General features: G+C 36.8%; 3 protein-coding genes across 3 annotated transcripts in view; 2 read left to right on the top strand and 1 right to left on the bottom strand.

Moving 5' to 3' along the window:
- LOC134842903 (AF4/FMR2 family member lilli-like) overlaps positions 1–20,714 on the top strand; it is a 237,569-nt gene that overhangs the window by 76,432 nt on the left and 140,423 nt on the right. The window lies entirely within an intron of this gene.
- LOC134842898 (uncharacterized) lies at positions 677–11,636 on the top strand. Its single transcript, XM_063859415.1, has 15 exons — positions 677–1,289; positions 1,556–1,810; positions 2,071–2,311; positions 2,544–2,988; positions 3,151–3,562; positions 3,780–4,038; positions 4,234–4,386; positions 4,586–4,840; positions 5,102–5,491; positions 6,820–6,929; positions 8,454–8,786; positions 9,430–9,730; positions 9,914–10,102; positions 10,693–11,209; positions 11,386–11,636. Exons 1-15 carry the CDS (start codon positions 1,237–1,239, stop codon positions 11,568–11,570), a joined length of 4,098 nt encoding a protein of 1,365 aa, XP_063715485.1. The 5' UTR covers positions 677–1,236; the 3' UTR covers positions 11,571–11,636.
- On the bottom strand, positions 15,108–20,695 carry LOC134856470 (calcyphosin-2-like). The gene is made up of 5 exons (XM_063872744.1): positions 20,396–20,695; positions 17,960–18,084; positions 17,503–17,741; positions 16,664–17,188; positions 15,108–15,657 (listed from the first exon to the last, which is right to left on the bottom strand). The coding sequence occupies exons 1-5, from the start codon at positions 20,689–20,691 to the stop codon at positions 15,229–15,231; spliced, it is 1,614 nt and encodes a 537-aa protein (XP_063728814.1). The 5' UTR covers positions 20,692–20,695; the 3' UTR covers positions 15,108–15,228.

Genomic DNA, 20,714 nt, shown 5'->3' with positions numbered 1-20,714 from the left:
CCAACCTGATTATGCGGTCAAATTCATTTATGTCACTTGTTTTAGCTAAGAAGTTGGAACTTTTTAGAACAAAGTTTTGGCTTGTTTAATTGAAGTAAATTGAGCTTTTCGGATTGTTGTTTGATCTCTGCTCTCAAAATAGCGACAAGGCAATTTTGCTATTAAAGGCAAATGATTTTCTTTAACTTGCTTTATTTTACATTCTCTTGAAATCATCACGCTTTATATGAGTGTCTTCACTACGTTCATTGACACTTAAGAAACTTTGAATTAGCCAGCCCCTTCCGTACGGATTCAAACCCCTGGCCACCTAATGGTCCCGTCCTTTGGTACTATTTATCGACCGCCATTTCTTCCGATGGACTCCAAAACTTTTTTAAAGACAGTTTGGCGCCAATGTATACTAATTTAATGGGAACGCACGACAAAAACGCCTTTTTTGGTCAAAACCATCCACAAAAAGTGCCAAAACGGCATTTTTGATATGGTTTTAAAAAATGCCTTAAGAGCAGAAAATTTTGTCCAAATAGGTTCGTTGTGCTGTTTTTGAAGAGCTCGGTAAATCAGTTTGGTGAAACAAAATTCGTATATGCTTAACTGCTCAATTCTTTCTTTATGGGTGGGGGGGGGGGGGGGGGATTCGTTCGTTACAAGGTACCAGAGGGGGGGGGATAATTAACAAGATACAAGATCCAAATCTTGGATCCGCCTCTCGAGATCGCCTCTTCGATGTCCCAATTCTCAGTCACAAATCTTTCCTGACACTATCCAAAAGAAAACAATCCTCCCATAGATCAGCTGGATGCACATGTTGTACCATTCAATCCAGCCGCCATACAAAAATTGAACACTGTCATCACACCACATTTAGTTGATACACTCTACCAGTTTATACTGTATATTGCTGTATACAGGACGAGCATGTGCTTCTACAGTACGAGTACACCTTGCGAGCAGTGAAACGTAGCGGTGTAATAAATACACAAACATGAAAGCAACAAACAATCTCGTCAATACTAAACGATGACCAGAATTTGAACGTATACTCCAAGTTGATTCTTTACAATCAATCAATTTTAATGAATGCTTAAAATTTTGATTATCTGTGACTTTTGCGCGGTTTTTAAATTGGGTGGTAATCGTAAAAGACTCCATCGAAATCAATGTTTCACCCAGCAAAGCAACTTTGCACTGACACAATCGGAAAAATTTAGCTGAAATTTATTATTTGAGGTCATGAACGAACACCGAGATCACCTGGTGGCTCCTCGCATCAGCAATAATGACGGGTACTGCATAATTATCTGATAGTTCAAATTGAACATTTTTTCATAAAATTAATAATTAGAATCAACCTCAAGTCAATTAGCGTTTCAAGTCCAAGTATTGAGGGATTACTATTTCTTCTTCAGATTTTAATTTCAATTTAAAACTTGCTTAATTTCAACATAGTTGGAAAGCAAATGCCCGGCGAAATTGTCCAGGAATATCAGTTTTTAGCTCCTTTCCAGCTACCAAAATTTCCACTGTGTGAACTATCAGACCATTTCTGTAGTTCAACTTCTAATGACGTCACAGTAAACCTGGACCAATTCGAGCGAAGTGCTAGGGTAGTTCTTAACCAGTTCCTCACTTGTTACCCTGACAGCACTCACCCGGGAGCACAGCAGTTGCGACAACTTAGTGTCCTCCTGAAGGATCCTGTGTTCAGAGAGATTTACAAGTTCAACTGCGAAAACAAAGAACTGTTCAAACCAACGGTGCCGCCACAACAGTCGAAGAGCATTTCACTTCCAGATAACTTTTACAGGTCAGTGTCCATTAAAATTTTCAATATTGCCACAAAAACCAATCTAGCAACCATCAAAGAAGAATAACCGTAATAACAATCGTAGCCAAGGAGTCAACACAAAGCTCGTGAAACGAGCAAAGATTCATGCAGGTCTTCTGAATCATTCGTTCAATTGCTTATTGTCTTGATTATTTAAACCGCTTGTACGCTGAAAAATAGCACTATTCATAATACAGACAGTTAGTTCCTTAGAGATGAAATTTTCCATATTTATTCAGAGTGCACTTCCCAGCCAGACCCGGTTCCTCATGGGGATTCAGCGTCGGCGGAGTGGAGCTGGAAAGGGACCCCAACGAGGTCTCAACTCCCACTCACGAACAGGTGTGCAAGCTAGTGGTGGACAGTGTCGAGGCTGCTGCTGTGGATCGGAAGGAGGCACATTTGAGGATGTTAATCAGACCTGGCGATGAGTTGGTCCTCATCAACGACTGCGTCATCCAGAACCCAAAACATTTCAAGGCACTTTAAGTTTACATTCCCATCTTGCATGAAGACCAATTAAAGTGGCGAGTGCAACGCCAACTTCCACACATTAGTTCGTTCCAAAATTTCAACAAGGAGAGCTAGTTCGCTCTGCAAGTAGCACAGATGTTCGACCACAATGATTTAAAAACATGCGTATCGAAATTTTTTTTTTTAATTTCCACTTTTTTTAGTAAAAATCATATCTTAGAAACTTCCTAATTTTCAGACCATAACATCGAAACTAGCCGGTCGCCATCAACCGGTCGAGTTTGTTTTCGAGCAAAATCTACTCAACGAGTCTCAGTTACATAAATCAGTGATTCGATTCCAACAGCAAAAATTAACTATCAGCCTCGAAACGAACGAGATCGGCGGGAGTTTCGGATTTGCAATTGTAACATTAGACACATTGACAGTGGTCGAAAAAATAGTTGAAAACGGAATTGCCTGGAAAGACGGAAATCTTAGAAAAGGAGACATCATCCAAGCTATCAGCAATGTTCCGATTCATGGTTTGAACTCAAATGAAGTGGTTACAATTTTAAAATCGTGCGGAAGAGTTGCTGATTTGACAGTCATCAGATACCAGAGGTTCGACTATCCTATCCGGTTCGACCAAAATCTGAACGAATTCTTTCACGCTACTCTGGTGAAGCAATTTGGTTCCCTAGGTAAGACAGTACATCTAAGCATCGTTTAAGTAGTAGCAGCTAAAAAAAAACAAATCCAATTAAAAATCTGTTAAAACGTCATGAGAAAGGCAAGGAACTTCAAAAATTATGTTTGAAATTTCAAACATATTTACAAAAGGGAATTCGTTGTTTTGATTCCAGGAATCAACATTCGGTCGCTCCCTGGAAGCAAAGACTTCAAAGACGAGCGACTCTTTATAAAAGACGTCGTACCCGGATCTCCCGCTGACAAATGCGGCCTTATCCAACCTATGGACCAAATAGTGGCCGTCAACGGGCAGTCAATAAGTCACCTGACCAAAGACGAGTCTTTGACGCTTCTCAAGCAGAATTCGAAAGAAGTCCATTTAACTTTCTTAAGAGAAGCCGAAATGGGTTCTCAGGATGATGATTTGGACGAACCGAATCAAGGGACGGTAGAAGAGAGGATAAAGACACACCAGAGAAGATTGGGCGAAGGTTTCGAAGTGCAGCATTGTCAAGTAATAGCTGAACATCTGATGTCTATGGTGAAAGAACACAGCGATCCATCTACAGGTGCTCTCAAATACATGTGAGAATTAAAATAAGCTCCTCATTTCCAAATAATGTGCATGAGAGCAATTCATCCAAGATTCAAAAAGCTTAAAGGAGTTTTTCGCCAATCAATTACGGCAAAATTATATCATTCACAAATATTAATTCGCAGCTAACATTGAACATTTTTTTCATGCAGGGGCAGTTAAATTCTACTAACTTCTTATCGATGATTAATGATCACTTTTTCATAGCGTGGACCAGGTTCCCAAAATTCGACACAACCAACAACCACAAGGTAGACCAACGAATCTTATCAACGCATACCCCTTGGAGTCCGGAGACAATCTTCTGGAAATCGACGGGATCCAAACATGGAACATGGATCCTTTTAACCCAGCATTTTCTCGCTTTTACGGTCCCCAATTTGACAAACGGAGACACATCACAGTGGTTTACAGTCGAAACAATCGGAACTCTCATTCTCACAGCATTTTAAAACATGAGCAAGATGTGAGTCTCATTATAAAATCTCGGCTACACTATCACTAGGTTGTCTCAAATTTTAGCCTAAAAATTGAAAATCCAAGGAACAATAGATTACACAGCTAAAACTTTTCTTAATTTAAAGGCCAGCAATACCCTCCATTTTTTCTCGAATAAACAATAAAGTCATTTTTTCATAAATAGTTTGCTGGCTTTTTTCAGGAATTGCAAGGTCCAGAATTTTCAATGAATCCAATGTTTGGAAAAATTCACGGTGGACCAAGCGACCCCACCAATAAACCAGCGAGAGCAAGTCGGAGTCACAAAGAAACTCCACTTCATGTCTACAAGCCGGACAAATACAATGAAATCACAGTACACGTTTCAAATTTTTTTGCTGATACAAAACTAAACAGCAATAGAAAACTGTTCAGTTTTGATTTTCAGCATAGGCGTGTCCGGTAAATTGTGATATCTGAAATTCTAAAGTAATAGTACTTAAAATGGTTCACAATGATAGCTCAGACTAGTAAATTTTGTTCAATTTCTTCTACAAAAATAAACGGTCTTTCAGAGATCGGAATTCAATGACACAACGGCAAGCATGGTCCATAGATCTCAATCAAACGAGCGACTCGTCAAGCCGAAACACAACAACGCTACTACTCCATTCAAAGAGGCGACTCACTCAAGGTCAGAACAGCACATCTACAGCTATGCTAGAAATCCACACATATCCGACCCTACAACACAGGGACCATCAAAAGCTAATGAACGTCAGCTGTCAAACAATGAAAGAATAAACGCGAGTGGAGACCCCACTAATGAGGTACCTATAATGCACACAATGCATATAATCATTTACCAATTGTACACCTAATATATTCATAGGAACTAATGTATGAATATAAACAATGCAAGGGTTTGGGTCTAAAAACTTGAAAAAGTTCAAGTCCAACACTCAATTTCGACATTGGTTTGATTTTTTGTTGTTCCTTCAAAATTTAAAGGGTAAACGTTGAAACTAACGCTTTAATCATCCTTTTTGTGAAAAATCTGCTCTGATGAAATAACCTGATAATTTTACTAGTCCCCTGAAAACGACTACGACGAGCTGCGGAGATCAAAAATGACAGAATATCAGGAAATCTTCCCTGACGTCGAACTAAGCTCAATATACTCCAAAACAGAGACAGCTGCAGACTCGCGCGCGAATGCAAATGAATTGGATCTCAGTTCTGTCAACTCAAGAGGCGAAGGCACTCTAGAAGCCGACAACAGTGTCATGTTTGTGGAAGCATCGTGGGAACCAGAGGCGAGCTTGTGCACAGTTATGAAGATTGAGGGAGAAAGCATGGGTCTGAAGATATCTCAGATTAACATTGAAGATGGAAGTCCAGCGATTGTGGTACAAGAAATCATGGAGGGTGGGGAGGCAGAAAAAGCTGACATCATGGCTCCAAATGACCGAATAGTACAGGTTCGCAGAAGAACAAATTCGGATAATTTTTGTACTCCGCGTTCTAATGATTGAAACATAGCCTACAGACAGCTGGAAAAGAGTCAATGAACGCAAAAAATAGAAATTCTACTTGTTTGAAAAAATCTGAACTTTCAAACTCCAATGAAAACATAGCCAACTGACAGTTGGAAAAGAGTAATGCAAGCAAAGAAACAGAAAAAAAACTGAATTATTGTTGAAAAAATCTCAATCTTCGAAGAAAAAACAGATGACCTTCAACCACTTTGAATTTCTAGATTATTTACGATTGACATCTTTTCATGAAATTAACCCGATTTGAGAACACTGGATCAATAGATAAGGATTTATTTCGCTGCGAAATCTGATAATTAAATTCCACTTTCGAAACTAGAAATCGATCAAGTTTTTCGTGACCTTTACACTTTTCTTAGTCTATAGTGGAGTTTTCCTTCTTTCTAACAATGGAAATGCACTGTACTTAAGAAAACATAGCCAACTGAAAGTTGGAAAAGAGTAATGCACGCAAAACAGAAAAAAAACTGTATTATTGTTTAAAAAAATCTCAATCTTCGAATTTCGAAGACAAAACACATTACCTTCAACCTCTTTGAATTTCTAGATTATTCATGATTGACAATTTTTCATGAAATTAACCCACTTTGCGAAAACTGGGTCAATAAGTAAAGATTTCATTTCGCTGCGAAATCTGATAATTAAATTCCACTTTCGAAACTAGAAGTCGATCATGTTTTTCATGACCTTTTTCTAGTCGATAGTGGCGTTTGCCATCCTTCTAACAAAGGAAGTGCACTGAACTTAAAAAGAAATCACAAGTCAAACCGCGAAAAAGCAAAATTAAGCGTGAACTAATTTAAAGATTTTTTCCTAAAAAAAAAACAAAATAAATAACTCAACAAAACCTATAGAAGAGTCTTCACTACGGTCATTACTTTTTAAAAATAGCTGCCCTCAAAACTATGAACTTCTAGAACAATTTATAAGAGACACTTCTTTAATAAAAATTAATTCAATTTGAGAAAACTGATCAATAGACAATTTTTCATTCCGCTGGAACACCTGAAACTAAACTCCACTTTCCAACCTAAAAATAATTCAAATTTTAGCGGCTTTAGCAAATGAAATCATGAAAGAAAAAATTCAAACCGCCGAAATCGAAATTTGTTGTGTGTTCGAATCCCGATTCGGTCACGTTTGTAGGGGTCCATGTCATCCTCCTGGAAATCTTCGCAAATCCAAAATCATTCACCATGAGCCATTCAGGTACTTCGCCCAGGAAAAACATCATTATCTTTTCTCTGCTTCAGGTCATGAACTACGACACCTCAAAGTGCCTTGGCAAAGACTTCGTTAATCTTATGAATCATCTACACAAGGGGCCAATCACCATTGGTGTCCGCAAGTTCATACCACTAAGGTAAAGTCAAATGGTTATTCTAGTTTCATGCAACGAATATCTTGTATAGGTTTCCAAGACACATTTAAATCAAACCCTAAACATTTAACACAAAGAGGCTGAGCGGAGCTTTGCACCAATTTCGATTCAACACAAACATAACATGGCAAACTGGCCGAAAGAAAATGAGAAGAAAATCATTGAGACAATTTTTTATGTCAGAAAAACTTCACATACCTGTCTCGAATTGTGTTGAAAAAAGCTGTTTGATTTTTTTAAAAGCAAGAAAGACATCTGATTGTCAAGCTAGCATTGGTGCAAAACTTAGGAAGCGGTAACAAAGCCGAAAATACTTGGGCAGACACCCGTTGAGCCGAAACAAACATTGTTCTAATAAATTTTTTAAAGAATTTCTAACAATTGATCCCCTTCAAAACACACATATGCAAAACAAACTTCTGTAGCTTTTCACACGACGAAAGACGAAGCCACCAAGTTTAAATAATAGACGCCGCAACCTGTTAAGCGGCAAAAAAGAACAAAAAAAAACGGGAAAAAAATGAAATACAAAATCGGAGTTGATAAATTTACATTCGAATGGAACGGGTAGACGAACTAACTACATGGTATAGGTCTAGATTCTGATTTGATAGCTCTGGCTAATCGTAAGCGTAAAATTCTTGGATAGTATTTAAAACCTCAAAAGATATACAAAAATGAGACAGAGGCAAAGCTGCGCTTCGCAAACCCAGGCGAGAATACGACAAAAAGCAGCTCTATAAAGCGCAATGAGAAAATGTAGAAATAAGCCTCGATTTCGAAAAAAAAATCGGATACTTCTCGGATTCGATCAGAGACCTAGAGATTATGAGTTTCACACACAAGCCACCGACACTTAATAAATCCTAAACAATAGCCACAAATAAGGTAGAACAGATGTTATGAAATTTCCAATGCTTCAGATTGTGATTATAGCAAAAGCTCCACCAAGAGAAAATTTTAATGGCCACATTTATCTGCGAGTTGGGTTAGAAAATAAGATTCGTTCTAATACACTAACGCTCGAAGGTGTAATTACTGTTGATATCAAATCTTTTCATTATTATTTAGGTAACATCGCCAAGAGGCAGCTGCAAATGCATCAATGAGCACAAAGAAATTGAAAAAATGATTGAATTTAAAAAAAAAACTTTTAAACTTTCCAGTTAACATTGTTTACTAACATTAATTATATTGCCTTAAAACTTTTTCAATTTCAATAATCTTTTTTATAGCTGACACTTTTTAAATAAAAGTAACTCAGACTGAGAGAACTGAATCAGTACAAAAAAATTTTCTTTTACGTTCATGTTTTTCACACCATTTTCACTTTTGTAATACAGAGCGATTTTGCCTTCCTTTTAGCAAATGAATTTGAATCGTACTTAAACACTATTCAAAAATCAAACCGCCAAATATCAAAATTTAACCTAAAAAGGCAATATAAGCTTTAAAAAATCATAATAATTACGTTCATTGACAGTTTATAACAGTGAAACTTTTCAGGTACCACCAAATCCAGGGATCTGACCTGATCGAGCAGGACAACGAGGAAGATGAAGCAGACGGAAGTGAATACGACAGTGAATTTGACGAAGACGAATTAGAAGACGACGAAAGACATGATAATATAACCGAAGAAAGCATGAAAGAGGACAAAAGCGACAAGCCTCTGTTAAAAACCGCCAACAAAAAGATGTTTGCATTGCTTGGGAATGAGGCGAAACCGGACGTGCGGAACATCGGCAGAAGCGTGAAATCGCAATCTGATTCCGAACTCGAGAATGACCAATTTGATGGCCATAAAATCAAGCAGGAGAAGCGAAAGGAGTACCAAATGTAAGTTGTTCACTCAAACAGTGATGTCCAATATAACCCTTTGCCTAGCAATTGGTTAAATACAGCTCTTTTTAAATCAAATAAACCTGGATTTTCTATCAACTTTTAAGCAATTTGAACTATATCAAATTCTCAATTGAAGTAAGGTCCAGGAACTTTTTTCCCAAGTCACACCAAACCTCCACTGAGTCGTGCTCCATCGATTGATAATTAGCTATTTTGGAAACTGAATACAATTTGATAACGTCCGACAAAGTTCGCGTGTCAAATACTTTCAAATCTTGCATAGTTTATCAAAAAATTGAGAGTTTTTATAATTTGTTTTAACAATGTTTGAAGGCAAACCTGGTAAACCGATTTCAACATGGTTAAAAATTAAATTGGTTAATGGTTAAGAACTTGGTTAATTTTTTTAAACTGGACATCACTGCACTCAAAATTCGAAATATACTCCTAATAAGCTCGATTAATTCAGAAGTACTTGAAATTCAGGGTAATTAAGATATTGACCACACAAAAAAACACCTTGCGATTTAGAATATTTTCAAACCAAATAGTTTGGAAAGTCTCCATGATTAAATAGTGTCATTTAAAAAATAGGAACTTTCAATGAATCAAATTACAAAAGTATTCTTCTACCTAGATTGGACAACACAGTTTCCACAAATATCGATGTCAGTTTCGACGCTCCCTCAAACAAAGTTGCTTACTCTCACTCCAAGTCTGGCAGTGAAAAGATGGCCAACATACGCGAGCGAGATCCAAGTCGAGTCAATAACAATCACCTCACTTACAGAGTGACGAGCGCTTCTTCCGTCAATCAGAGCAGAGCAAACGAAAGTCCTGGTACAACAATAGTTCAAGACGAACTGTCAGAACTCAACGGCTCGCAACAGCCGGGGACTATACGGAACGAACCAGAGGACAACAGCACTTTATCACAGGTTTACACATAAACAATCTGTGAACTTATGAGCCGCATCTGAATAAGCATTGCAATTACAGTTTTTTTTCCAAAAAATCGACAGCTCTTTGGATCAACTGATAAAAAAAACTCTTCTTGGAAGAGACATTTTAACCAAAGCTGGCCAAGAGATTAAGTTTAAAACTGAGTTTTTCAATCGCAGATTACAAAATGGCCAGACGAGCTAGTGAAGAACATCGTGATTGAGAAAAAATCTGAGCAGCGAATGGGCATGGGCCTCGTCTCTCCTCACGACAAAGAGAGGCTGATACCTTTCCACAATGCCGGCATGCTAGTCAGAACTATCACGTCAGATGGTCTCGTAGGACAGGATGGACGACTGCAAGAAGGTACCATCTACCTAATAATCAGTCTAGTTGCACTGTAACTGAGGTTTCCTGTCTCTTTTGAGGCCTACTGAAGGAATAAATTTCATAGGCCACAGACAGTTGAAAAAATGCAGTTGTAAACAGAAAAAAATGCTGACTTGTTCTTTGACAAATCTTTGACTTTCGAATTTCAAAGTAAAAAACGTATGGCCTTAAAGCTCTTTGAAATTCTAGAGCAATTTGTTTTTGCTACTTCAATAATAAAATTAACCCGATTTGAGATAACTGGATAGGTAAATAGGTAAATTGTTCATTTCGCTGGGAAATCTTGAAATTTAAATACCATTTTCGACACGAAGTCGATAGCGTTTTTCGTTACCTTTACACTTTTGCTGTTCGATAGAAGAGTTTGTCTTCGTTTTAACAAAATAAATGAAAAGACCTTAGAAAGTATTTATAAAACTTATACCCTTAGGAAAAAACTTCAGATAATAGACTATTTAACCGACAGAAAGTTTGATTATCTACTTAATTGATGCAACTCAGCGTGATTTTTTCTCAGGGAAACACGAGTTGAGAAAGAATGTTTCCTAGTCGATTTTCTATTTTCGGTGACTATCTGGTGGCGATTAACGGTTATGAACTGGGCAGCGTACCGACAGAACTGCAGCCAATAATGCAGACGGCCGTCACAGATCCCCGATTTGTCAATGCAGTAGAACTTCACTATGTACCGGGAGAGGAAGCAGACTACTTCTTACAGACAGGCAACATCATTAGTCTCAATTCTGAAGCCTCTACTCTTCGTGAAAGCCTGCACAGTGCGAACGCTGAGGAAGCCTACATGGAAGAAGTTCCGAGTTCCCAAGAACGAATTAATGAACAGCCGGAAAACGTCGCCGAATCCGACGCTCCTGATTTCTCAACGAACACCTTTGTTTCCCCATATGCCTCTTCGGTTCAAAGCCAGGAACCCAGTTTCGAGCAGATGACATTGGGGCCCAAGAGATTCGTCGAGATAGTGAAAGCGGAAAACGAATCGCTTGGAATCAGTATTGTCGACTATGCCGCAATTGGGATCATAGTTCAGAGTGTGAGAGAGGGGAGTGCTGCGGATTTAAAAGGAGAAGGTACGTGCTTCGACATTGAAGACCTTAATTGATCAAATCGAGTTTCAACTGGGGCTGTAAACAGATATTAGATATCTGAAATGAGCAATCAAAACTGTTATCTGAAATGATTACCGTAACTCATATCAGCCCAAGTTTATTGGAATCTCAATGAAAATAAATTATTTTTGTTTCAGACCGCATTTATCCATGGGACAGACTGACCTCGGTCAACGGTACCGATCTCACCAGGGTCACAAGAGAAGAGGCAATCACTATCATTAAACAGTGCAGGTCTCATTTGAGGTTCATCGTCCAATCAATCATGTTCTTGAACGACGATCGAAATACAAACGGAGACCATGGATCTGTTGAGTCTTGAAACTACATTTAAAAAAATTAGCACAATAAAATACAAATGCACAAATTAAATTGACGAATTCGCGAACCTAATTTTAAAAGGACATCACATATAAGTGATCCAAGTTTCCTGGTGTAAACCAAAGAAAAAAGACGAAACAGGCACATAGGGTAAGAATAGACGGAACTTTGATACAGGTTCAAATATCCAAAAAAAACCTGCCTGACTTTTTGGAAGTGCAAAGCCAAGGAATTTCTAATTAACACTCTGACTTTTAATCAGTAAGAAAAGTGAGTTTGATTTACTTACGGATATAAACTCAATGTTGGATCTCAATGGTGGATCCCAAATCGTGGATCTTCTATTGCCTTTAAAGATTGCGTTAACAGTAATCAATTGGCGCAATTGCATGTATCATTGTAACATTTTTTGGTGTTATCTAATATTTGTGCTGACAATTTTTTTTATACAGATAGAAAAATTTCTACACAGAAGCGAAGCCTCGCTTCGCAGACAATAGCGAGAACACGATAAAAAGCAGCTCTATAAAGTGCAATAAAATTTCGGCTACGTCTCTGATTCCATGTGCAACCTAGAGATGATGAGTCTCCCGCACTAACCACTCAGCCACGGACGCTTAATAACTCATTAACACTAGCCACAAATAAAGCAGAGAACAGAAGTTATGACGTTTCCAATGCTACAGATCGTGATTACAGCAAAAGTGCCCACAAATTAGTGAACACTTTTATTTGCGAGTTAGTTAAGAAAAAAAGAAGGTTCGTACTAATACACTTCGCTGCTCGTTAGTGTAAAAATGTGTTCCAACCAAGTAGTTGTCAAAACTGTTGATAAAGGTTCGAGGCTCCTAATTGCAAGTACAATTATTGCGGCGTCTTCTAAACTCAAAAGGAAACCGCACAAAAAATATGACGTCAGTCTGTTAATTTATGTCGCTTAGTTCCCGAAGCGAAGCACAAACTCTTTTTGAAGGTTCAGCTTTCATCTGAATTTCTGAATGCCATTAAATAATCCCATTGGTTGAGCTAAATGCTTTTAAAAATTCTACGTAGAAATTTATAATTTCTTATAGATTTTAAACATTGCTTGCAATCCTGCGCTTGTTTCGCATCATTTACGATTCAAAGCAACCACAGCATTGCATGCGAACGAATAGAAACAGCCAAAAAAATGAACACAAGTTTTAAATAAGCTTTTAGTTTTTAACAAGCGGCTACAAAGACAACAAAAAGCGGGTGGATAACCATTGAGCAGAAAGCAAAAATAGTCTTGGAAAATTTTTAGCAATTTTAAGGTAACTACGCCGCTGAACAAAAGCCAAAACCATTTACTGAAAATTGTTGAAAGCATTAAAAACCCCCGATGTGGCAAATAAGCCAAAACAATAGGAAACAATTGAAATTCCGACACATCTATTTCGACAGGAAAAAAGTTCAATTTAATGCAACCTGAAAAAACAAGGTCCGGCCGGTGGGTACTCGAGCCAAGACTTCGGGGTACAAAGGCAAATGCAAAACCTCTATACCAAGTGAGAAGTAGTCTCGAAGTTGCTAAGGTTCACTAATAAAACAACTTCACAATTTCCTACAAATTTGCAAGAAAAGTTGTTGACGGGAAAAAAAGTCTTGTTCCCGATTACAAGACACTTGCTCTCGCAAAAGTAAATAACTGAAATTTTGATAGTTTTCTTTTCAAATAAGTTTTCAAATTTTTGCTCCGTCAGTTAATGTGAACGGAATTATTACAAATGCAATAATGAAATCAACCAAAAATCATACTTTCAGAATTTTTGCCTTCCAAAACCCGTTCTTTTCCAAGTTTTTTTATGTTAGTTTTAAATTCACCAAATCCAAATCAATAATTTTTGACGATTTTATTTTTTCCTTAACTCCGCTTAAAGATTTTTCGATTTATACTAAATCAGCTTAGTGGCAACATATTGCATCGTTGGATGAGCAAAACTTGTTTCCTATGCAAGAGTTTTTTGAGGGGTATTACAAGGAAAACGAAAAAAAAATTATTAACAGGTTTCAAACACTTTATAATTTTATAAATTTAACAAAAAAATCCTCACGGCTCTTCGAACTTCAAGAACTACTTATCATTGAAAATGTTTCAAGGAAATTATCCCAGTTTGAGAAAACTGTATAACTGGGCATTTTATTTACTCCGCTGGAAATCTAAAAAATGAAACTTTAGAACCTAGAAATAGTTCACATTTTTTCAACTTTCCTAATTGGAGAGCGGAATGTGCATTCTTTTTGGCAAAAGAATTTCTCTAGAACTTCAAAAAAATCAGAAGATTAGCCGTAAAAGATGAACTTTTTCCTGAAAAAAACCATCAAGACCTATTAAAGTGAAAAATACTTCTTTCTTTCACACTGAAACATAGCCAAAAAAAGTTGTTAAAATGTCAATGATCCCAAAAAAGAATTGAAACACAACTTCAAAACTTTCTATTTATGATCAACACTTTTTTAATTAAAAAAAAAACTAGCTCAATCAGAGAAAACTGGACTGAAATAAGTTTTTCATTGCATTGAAAAAAAAAGTCACTGAACGAAAAAAATATAAAAAGTTTTTGTTTTTCGAAAAATTCTCAACTTCGAATCCCAATGAAAACATAGCCAACTGGCAGTTGGAATAGAGTAATGCACGCAAAAAAGGAAAAAAACTGAATTATTGTTTGAAAAAATCTCAATCTTCGAAGAAAAAACAGATGACCTTCAACCACTTTGAATTTCTAGATTATTTACGATTGACATCTTTTCATGAAATTAACCCGATTTGAGAAAACTGGATCAATAGATAAGGATTTATTTCGCTGGGAAATCTGATAACTAAAGTCCACTTTCGTAACTAGAAGTCGATCATGTTTTTCATGACCTTTACACTTTTGCTATGCTAGTCGATAGTGGAGTTTGCCTTCCTAACAAATGAAAGACACTGAATTTTGAAAGACATATCACAACTCAAACCGCGAAAGAGACCTATAAAAGAGTCTTCACTACGGTCATTACTCTTAAAAAATAGCTGCCCACAAAACTTCTAAAACAATTTATGAGAGACACTTTTTTGATAAAAGTAATTCAATTTGAGAGAACTGGATCAATAGATAATTTTTAATTTTGCTGGGAAAACTGAAAACTTAACTCCACTTTGCAACCTAAAGTTCATTGAAGTTTAGCGGCCATTTACGCAGTTGGAGCTGGTAATTTGCCATCCTTTTAGTAAATTAAAATTACGAAAGATAAAATTCAAACAGCCAAAAATCAAAATTTAGCGTGATCAAATTTTAATACTTTTACCTGACAAAAAAATCACGCAAATAAGCAGAACCCAAACGACTTAAAAGTAAAATCGTTTGCCTCATCATTAAGGACACTAATACAATCTTCCAGGAAACCGATTTCAAACTAACAGTCTGTTAAAAACACGCTCGACTCCGTGGATGACACCTGAAACCCAAGTTTTTTCAATAACATGGGTGGCCCGAGGAACAATAAATATCCCGATCCAAACTCGCAGGCATAACAGTAAATTTTGAACAAATTTGTATAGAAAATTATCATCACTACCAAAAGGTTTAAACTAAGGATAGATATTTTACACTTAAACATATTTACACATAAATCTTCTGTGCACACGAATTTACAATCTAATCTCTCATAACTCCCCAGGTTTCAGATATTAGCTTAGCAAACATTTTTACATCTTTAAGGCACGCATAAACTACAAAATAATAATCGTTAAATGCTCCCCAGGTTATATCTTCTGAAATTCTTCCATTTCGACCTGAAAAATGCTCTTTCACATCTGGTAGTTCCAACCTTTGAAGCAATCGATACAAGTCGTTGGTTCTCGCTGGCTTGTGAAACTTCAAAAAATTATCTGGAATTGCATAGCCAGTTCTAGTTGGGTCCAGTTTACGCATTACTTGTTTGACAAGATCGGCTTCGTCTTCAAAAAATGTTCCGAGAAAAGCGTTGAAAAAATGCTCGAAATGGACTTCTTCATTAAAAGTTTTGTCTCGCAGGGCATTCCATACAACATCCATTTCCTCAGAGTTTAGTAGAAATTCGTAGTCCTAAAATTATGGAAGTTCTTCACTTTCACTCAAGGATTTCGTTAAATACCGCAAACAAACAACAATGCGGCATGCTGTGTTAGACATAAGAAATCAATATTTTTTTTTGAATGGAGCTTTTGTAAGCTTTTTTTCCCACGATGCGAAAATTTGCAGCAGCACAAGTTAGCATAACAAATGAACTAATTTGAAATAATTTGATTTAGCAATGCACAGCAAGCAAACGCCCATGCCTTAGCGGGTATCATACTTGATATGGAAGTTTTCGCGGAATTACTGACGAATTGGATCTTTTTTAGATTGACCAAATGGATTTTCCGAGTTCTTACAGAACACTATGATAACATTATTTTACAAAATATTACCGAATGTTAACTTTAGAAAAAACACAGTTCAAAACTGCTGTTTTTTGGCTTTTTTGGAAATGTTTGAGCAAAAAATCGGTTTTCCGGTGTTTTTTTCCGCTTTTTACTCTGAAAGAAGTTTAAGCTCGCTCCTCAATAGATTCCCTTTTTTACTGTTTTACACCCTCACTATTCAAAGTATCCTCCTTTTACACTATTTTAAAACACCGCTTTTTGAACAACTAGTCCTGAAAGCGTCTCCGCGCCAACCTACACTTATTACGAGGGGCCGAAAAAACGCAATTATGAAAACGTTTTCAAAACTGCTTGAAGACAAGCAGTGAACTCTTTCTTATCCTTTATCCAGTAAAGTTATTTTTTTCAGCGCCTTTTTGAGAATAAAGCTTTAAAAAATAAAAATTTATTTTACGATGAAATTAGTTGTCAATACTATCTAAGTTCTAGACTTCTGTTCTGATCCTCCCATCACACCACGAACAAAAAACGCAATCTCAAAAAAAACTTTTTTTTATAATGTTCAGAATTTCTTGAGCTACAAGCACACAGCAACCGGCTATCCTTATTTTAAATTATGCTATTAGATAATTATAATGACAAGCAATCGATTGCAAAATAAAACTTTCCATTTCAATTGAACTTACCATAACGACGTTCTGGTAGAAATCTTTGGCGAAGTATCCTGTACCTCTGTTGCAAAACGCCACCATACCTTTCATCACACTCAGAGGTTTGTTCTGTTCTGCAATAAACTCTTGATTTCTCTTTTGCAATTTCAAAAGGTCTCGGTAACTTTTCCTCTCGTCAATTGACATCTGTTTACACAGAACCTGTTTATAGTCACCAATAGCTAATGATTTCAAAATAGCAAATTTTGCTGTTTCGTCTATGGCTGTAATACGCAGCACTACGCAATGTCTGTTCTGTCTCAGCGCAGGCGGGAGGCAGTTTTGCTCCGATGTCATGAAAACGAGATCAAATCCAGGTGTTATATCATGTACTCCGTATACATGTTTTAAAGAGTCTGAATTACCGTTTGGCACTCGGGATATGTTGACGTAATTGCTTCTCTCTATGAAGGGCAGTGAAGTCGAACGATGTTTGCCGAATAGTTTCAATTCGTACACTACGATTGAGTTGTCGTATTGGAAGAAAATGCCGGACAGCTCCTGAAAAACAGTGAAAATTCATAGATAAAAATTACTCGGCCAAGTTTGAATTTCTGTGTTTGAACAGGTGGACTGACGGGGACACAGAGGTTCACCACAGGAATTCAGAACCTTTGTAGTCCAAATACATTGCAAAAACTAATATTTTACCAGATTAGATTTATAAAATACGTAATTAAAATCGGTTTTTGTTTCAATCAGGTTTTCTAGAAAAAAAATGAATCTCTAGCAAGCAAAATGAATCTGGTCATTAAAAACATCTGTAATACGCAAAACATACAACGCTTCTTAGTGACAGTTTTACCTATCCTTACCTTCAGAGCAATACTCCCATCTCTGCATATCACTCTCGCGTCAAACTGGATCCTCTTATCCAGCACAGCTTCATTCACTGTTTTATTAGTGGGGTTCACTAGAGTCTGATGTAGATTAATGGGAGTGCTGTCTCCCCGTGCATTGGCACTCATTCTTACCCGGGAAGAAAAGGGTCTGCTGGATGCGCGGGACACATCTTGAGCCGGGTCGCAGAGCACAGAACGGGTCAGCTGGTCCACTGAAACCAGATTTTCATTTTCAGATTATTTCAATAATATTTCAATAACTAAAATTGCATAATACCTAAGAGCCAAACTGATAACTTTTGCTTATTAATCTAAGCATTATCAGATATTTCTGATTAATCAAAAAGCGCAAATTTTTGAGAAAATATCCTCTTCAACAGTTTCCAGCTCATCAGCATAAACAAAAATTGATAGCTTCTGTAGCTCATACCCAATATTGCTTCAAAAAGCACCGCCTTGTTTTTCCAGTACAGGTCATCATGCTTGTCTAAAAATTCTCGACTGGCCAGATTTCCTGATTCCACAAACACCATCTTGTCAGAGGCCGAATCATTTCTGAAATGAAGCAAACCATTGAACAAGAAGGGAAGCCATAAAACTAACACAGCCAACTGAGTTGGAAAAGAGTAATGAACATAAAGACGCTGAAAAAAACGGACTTTTGAATTTCGAAGAAAAAAAAATAGATGACCTTAAAGCTTTTTGTATTTGTAGAATAATTTACGACAGCCACTTTTTTGTTAAAATTAACCCAACTTGACAAATCTGGATCAATAGATGAAACTTTTATTTCGCTGGGAAATCTGATAATTAATTTCCGTTTTCGAAATTAGAAGTCGATCACGTTTTTTGTGACCTTTACACTTTTGCTGTTCGATAGTGGAGTTTGCCTTCCTTTTAACAATGGAAATGCACTGAACTTGAAAAGGAATCACAAGTCAAACCGCGAAAAATCAAAATTGGGCGTGAACAAATTTCAAGGCTTTTTCCTGGAAAAAACCAAAAAAAAAATCACCAAGACCTATATAAGAGTACTCACTACGTTCATTACTCTTAAACATAAATAAGAAAAGCAAGTAGCCCAGAAATTTCCGATCACAATGATAGAAACAAATAAACTCAAAAACAAAAATTTGAAAAAAGCCGGTCGGGGCGCAAGTAGAACATATTACCACCACCGAAATTCAGGCTAATTTGAAATTTGAAAAAAAAATCTGCTAATTATGTGTTTCTTCAAGATGAAGGGCAATCGAATTAGTTATCACGCTTCAAACACAACCACCAGCATTGAAAAAGCTTTTAGTTTAAATTGAGCGATCACAAGGCTACAATAGGTGGGTAGACGCCCATTGATCCGAAAACAAAAAAAATTACCTAAATAATTGTTGTCAAAAAAATTTGAGCGATATAGTTTCAAAACTTTTACACCACAACTGACGTTTTAACAAACATAGCCAATCGAAGATTGAAAAAGAGTAATGAACGCAAGTAAATATAAAAAAAAACACTGACTTTGTTGAAAAAATCTCAACTTTCGAGTTTCAAAGAAAAAAATAGATGCCCTTTAAGCTCTTTGAGTTTCTAGAACGATTTATGATTGGCGCTTTTTAGATAACATTAACTCAACTCAAGGAAACTGGATCAACAGGTGAAATTTTTATTCCGCTGGAAATTTAAAAATTAAATTCCATTTTCGAAACTAGAAATCGTTCACGTTTTATCGCGCCATTTCCACATTCGTTTGGAGAGTGCTATTCAAGTCATTTTCAGCAGATGAATTTCAGTTTAACTCAAAAAGTGCATATATACCTAAGTGTATTCATAAATGCATCAATATAAATGAATGCACAACTGTAGTTATTGAGACTTAAATGCACATTTTAACACTTTTTCCCGGAAAAATAATCAGCAAGACCTTTATAAGAGTCTTCACTACGTTCAATCAAGTTTTGCCCTTCTTGACCAGAAATAAGTTGACGAAACAACAGAAGCTAAAACCATTGAATTTAAGAAAGGAACAGAAAAAACTTACACAAAATCCGAGTTGGTAAATTGAAAACTTGTCGATTTTAAGTAGGAATCGTTAATGCTGAAAAAATCCATGCTTGCATCTTCAATTTCACAGATACTAAAAAAGTTGGGCCGGGAATCTAAATCCAGACCTTAGAATGCAGAGCAAGTAGAGAGGAGACGGGAAGATGTTTCAGTTTAATATTAAAGCAAGTTCAAATTCTAAGAGATTTGTAAGAGAAAGTTGTTAACGGAACAAGTTCCCGATAACGAACTTTCAGGAGCTTTCTTTTTGGTGTCAAATCTGGCGGAAAAACAGAATAATCTATAGTTCCTTACCCTCTCTTTGGGGTTTAGGGTGGCAAAACAAAAAAAAACGACAAAAAATCTGATTTTCTAAAACAAAACTTCCTGGGGTTCTTTTTCAATAAGTGGCAATGTATTTCTCGACATTTTAACTTGAAATAAATGTAATTTTTCTCGACATTGAGACTTTGAAAAAAATGGAAACGAAATTACGACTTACAGGGCTTTAATAAAATACCACACTTGAAGTCCTGTAAGTTTTCCTCGAATTGCCTGAAATTGAGCTGGAAAACACCAGCTACCTAAGTGACGAGGGCGACACAGCAAGTACTAAAAACAGTAACTGACGTGGGCGACACAGAGCGTATTTTGCCTTCCTTTCAGCAAATGAACTTGAAAATTTAAACACGATCAAAGCGAGAACTCTGAAAAAATTACAAGAATTAAATACCTGATAAATCCTCATATAACACAACCATTTTTAATCGAGACTGTAGAGACCCTGTTTTGTTTCATGGGGTAATTTAAATGAATTGTAGGTCAGACCCACCTGCCAGTTGGTGCTTGAGGCGACCCAATTTCTTTTTCGAGTAGAGCTGCTTTTGGTGTCGGTGGCATTCCCCTGTGAGAAGAAACCATATTTCTGGGAACACTCCTATTTGCCGAAACTCCCCAACTCACAGTGGACGAAGTATCAGGCGTGTTCAGGTTTATGTCCCAAACGACAGGTTGGGATTTTTGGGGGTAGTCTACATCATCTTTATCTGTCGGGAGATTGAGAGGCGGAACATTTGAGTTGCCTCTGGCGCTCGCCCTAGCACTCCCAATAAGACGTGGAGGAGGCATAACAAGGACTGAAAATATTTCAA

Source organism: Symsagittifera roscoffensis, chromosome 1, assembly GCF_963678635.1.
Source record: "Symsagittifera roscoffensis chromosome 1, txSymRosc1.1, whole genome shotgun sequence".
Classification (NCBI taxonomy): domain Eukaryota; kingdom Metazoa; phylum Xenacoelomorpha; order Acoela; family Convolutidae; genus Symsagittifera; species Symsagittifera roscoffensis.
The sequence above is the reverse complement of the archived record's forward strand: the minus strand, read 5'-3'. Positions and strand labels throughout refer to the sequence as shown.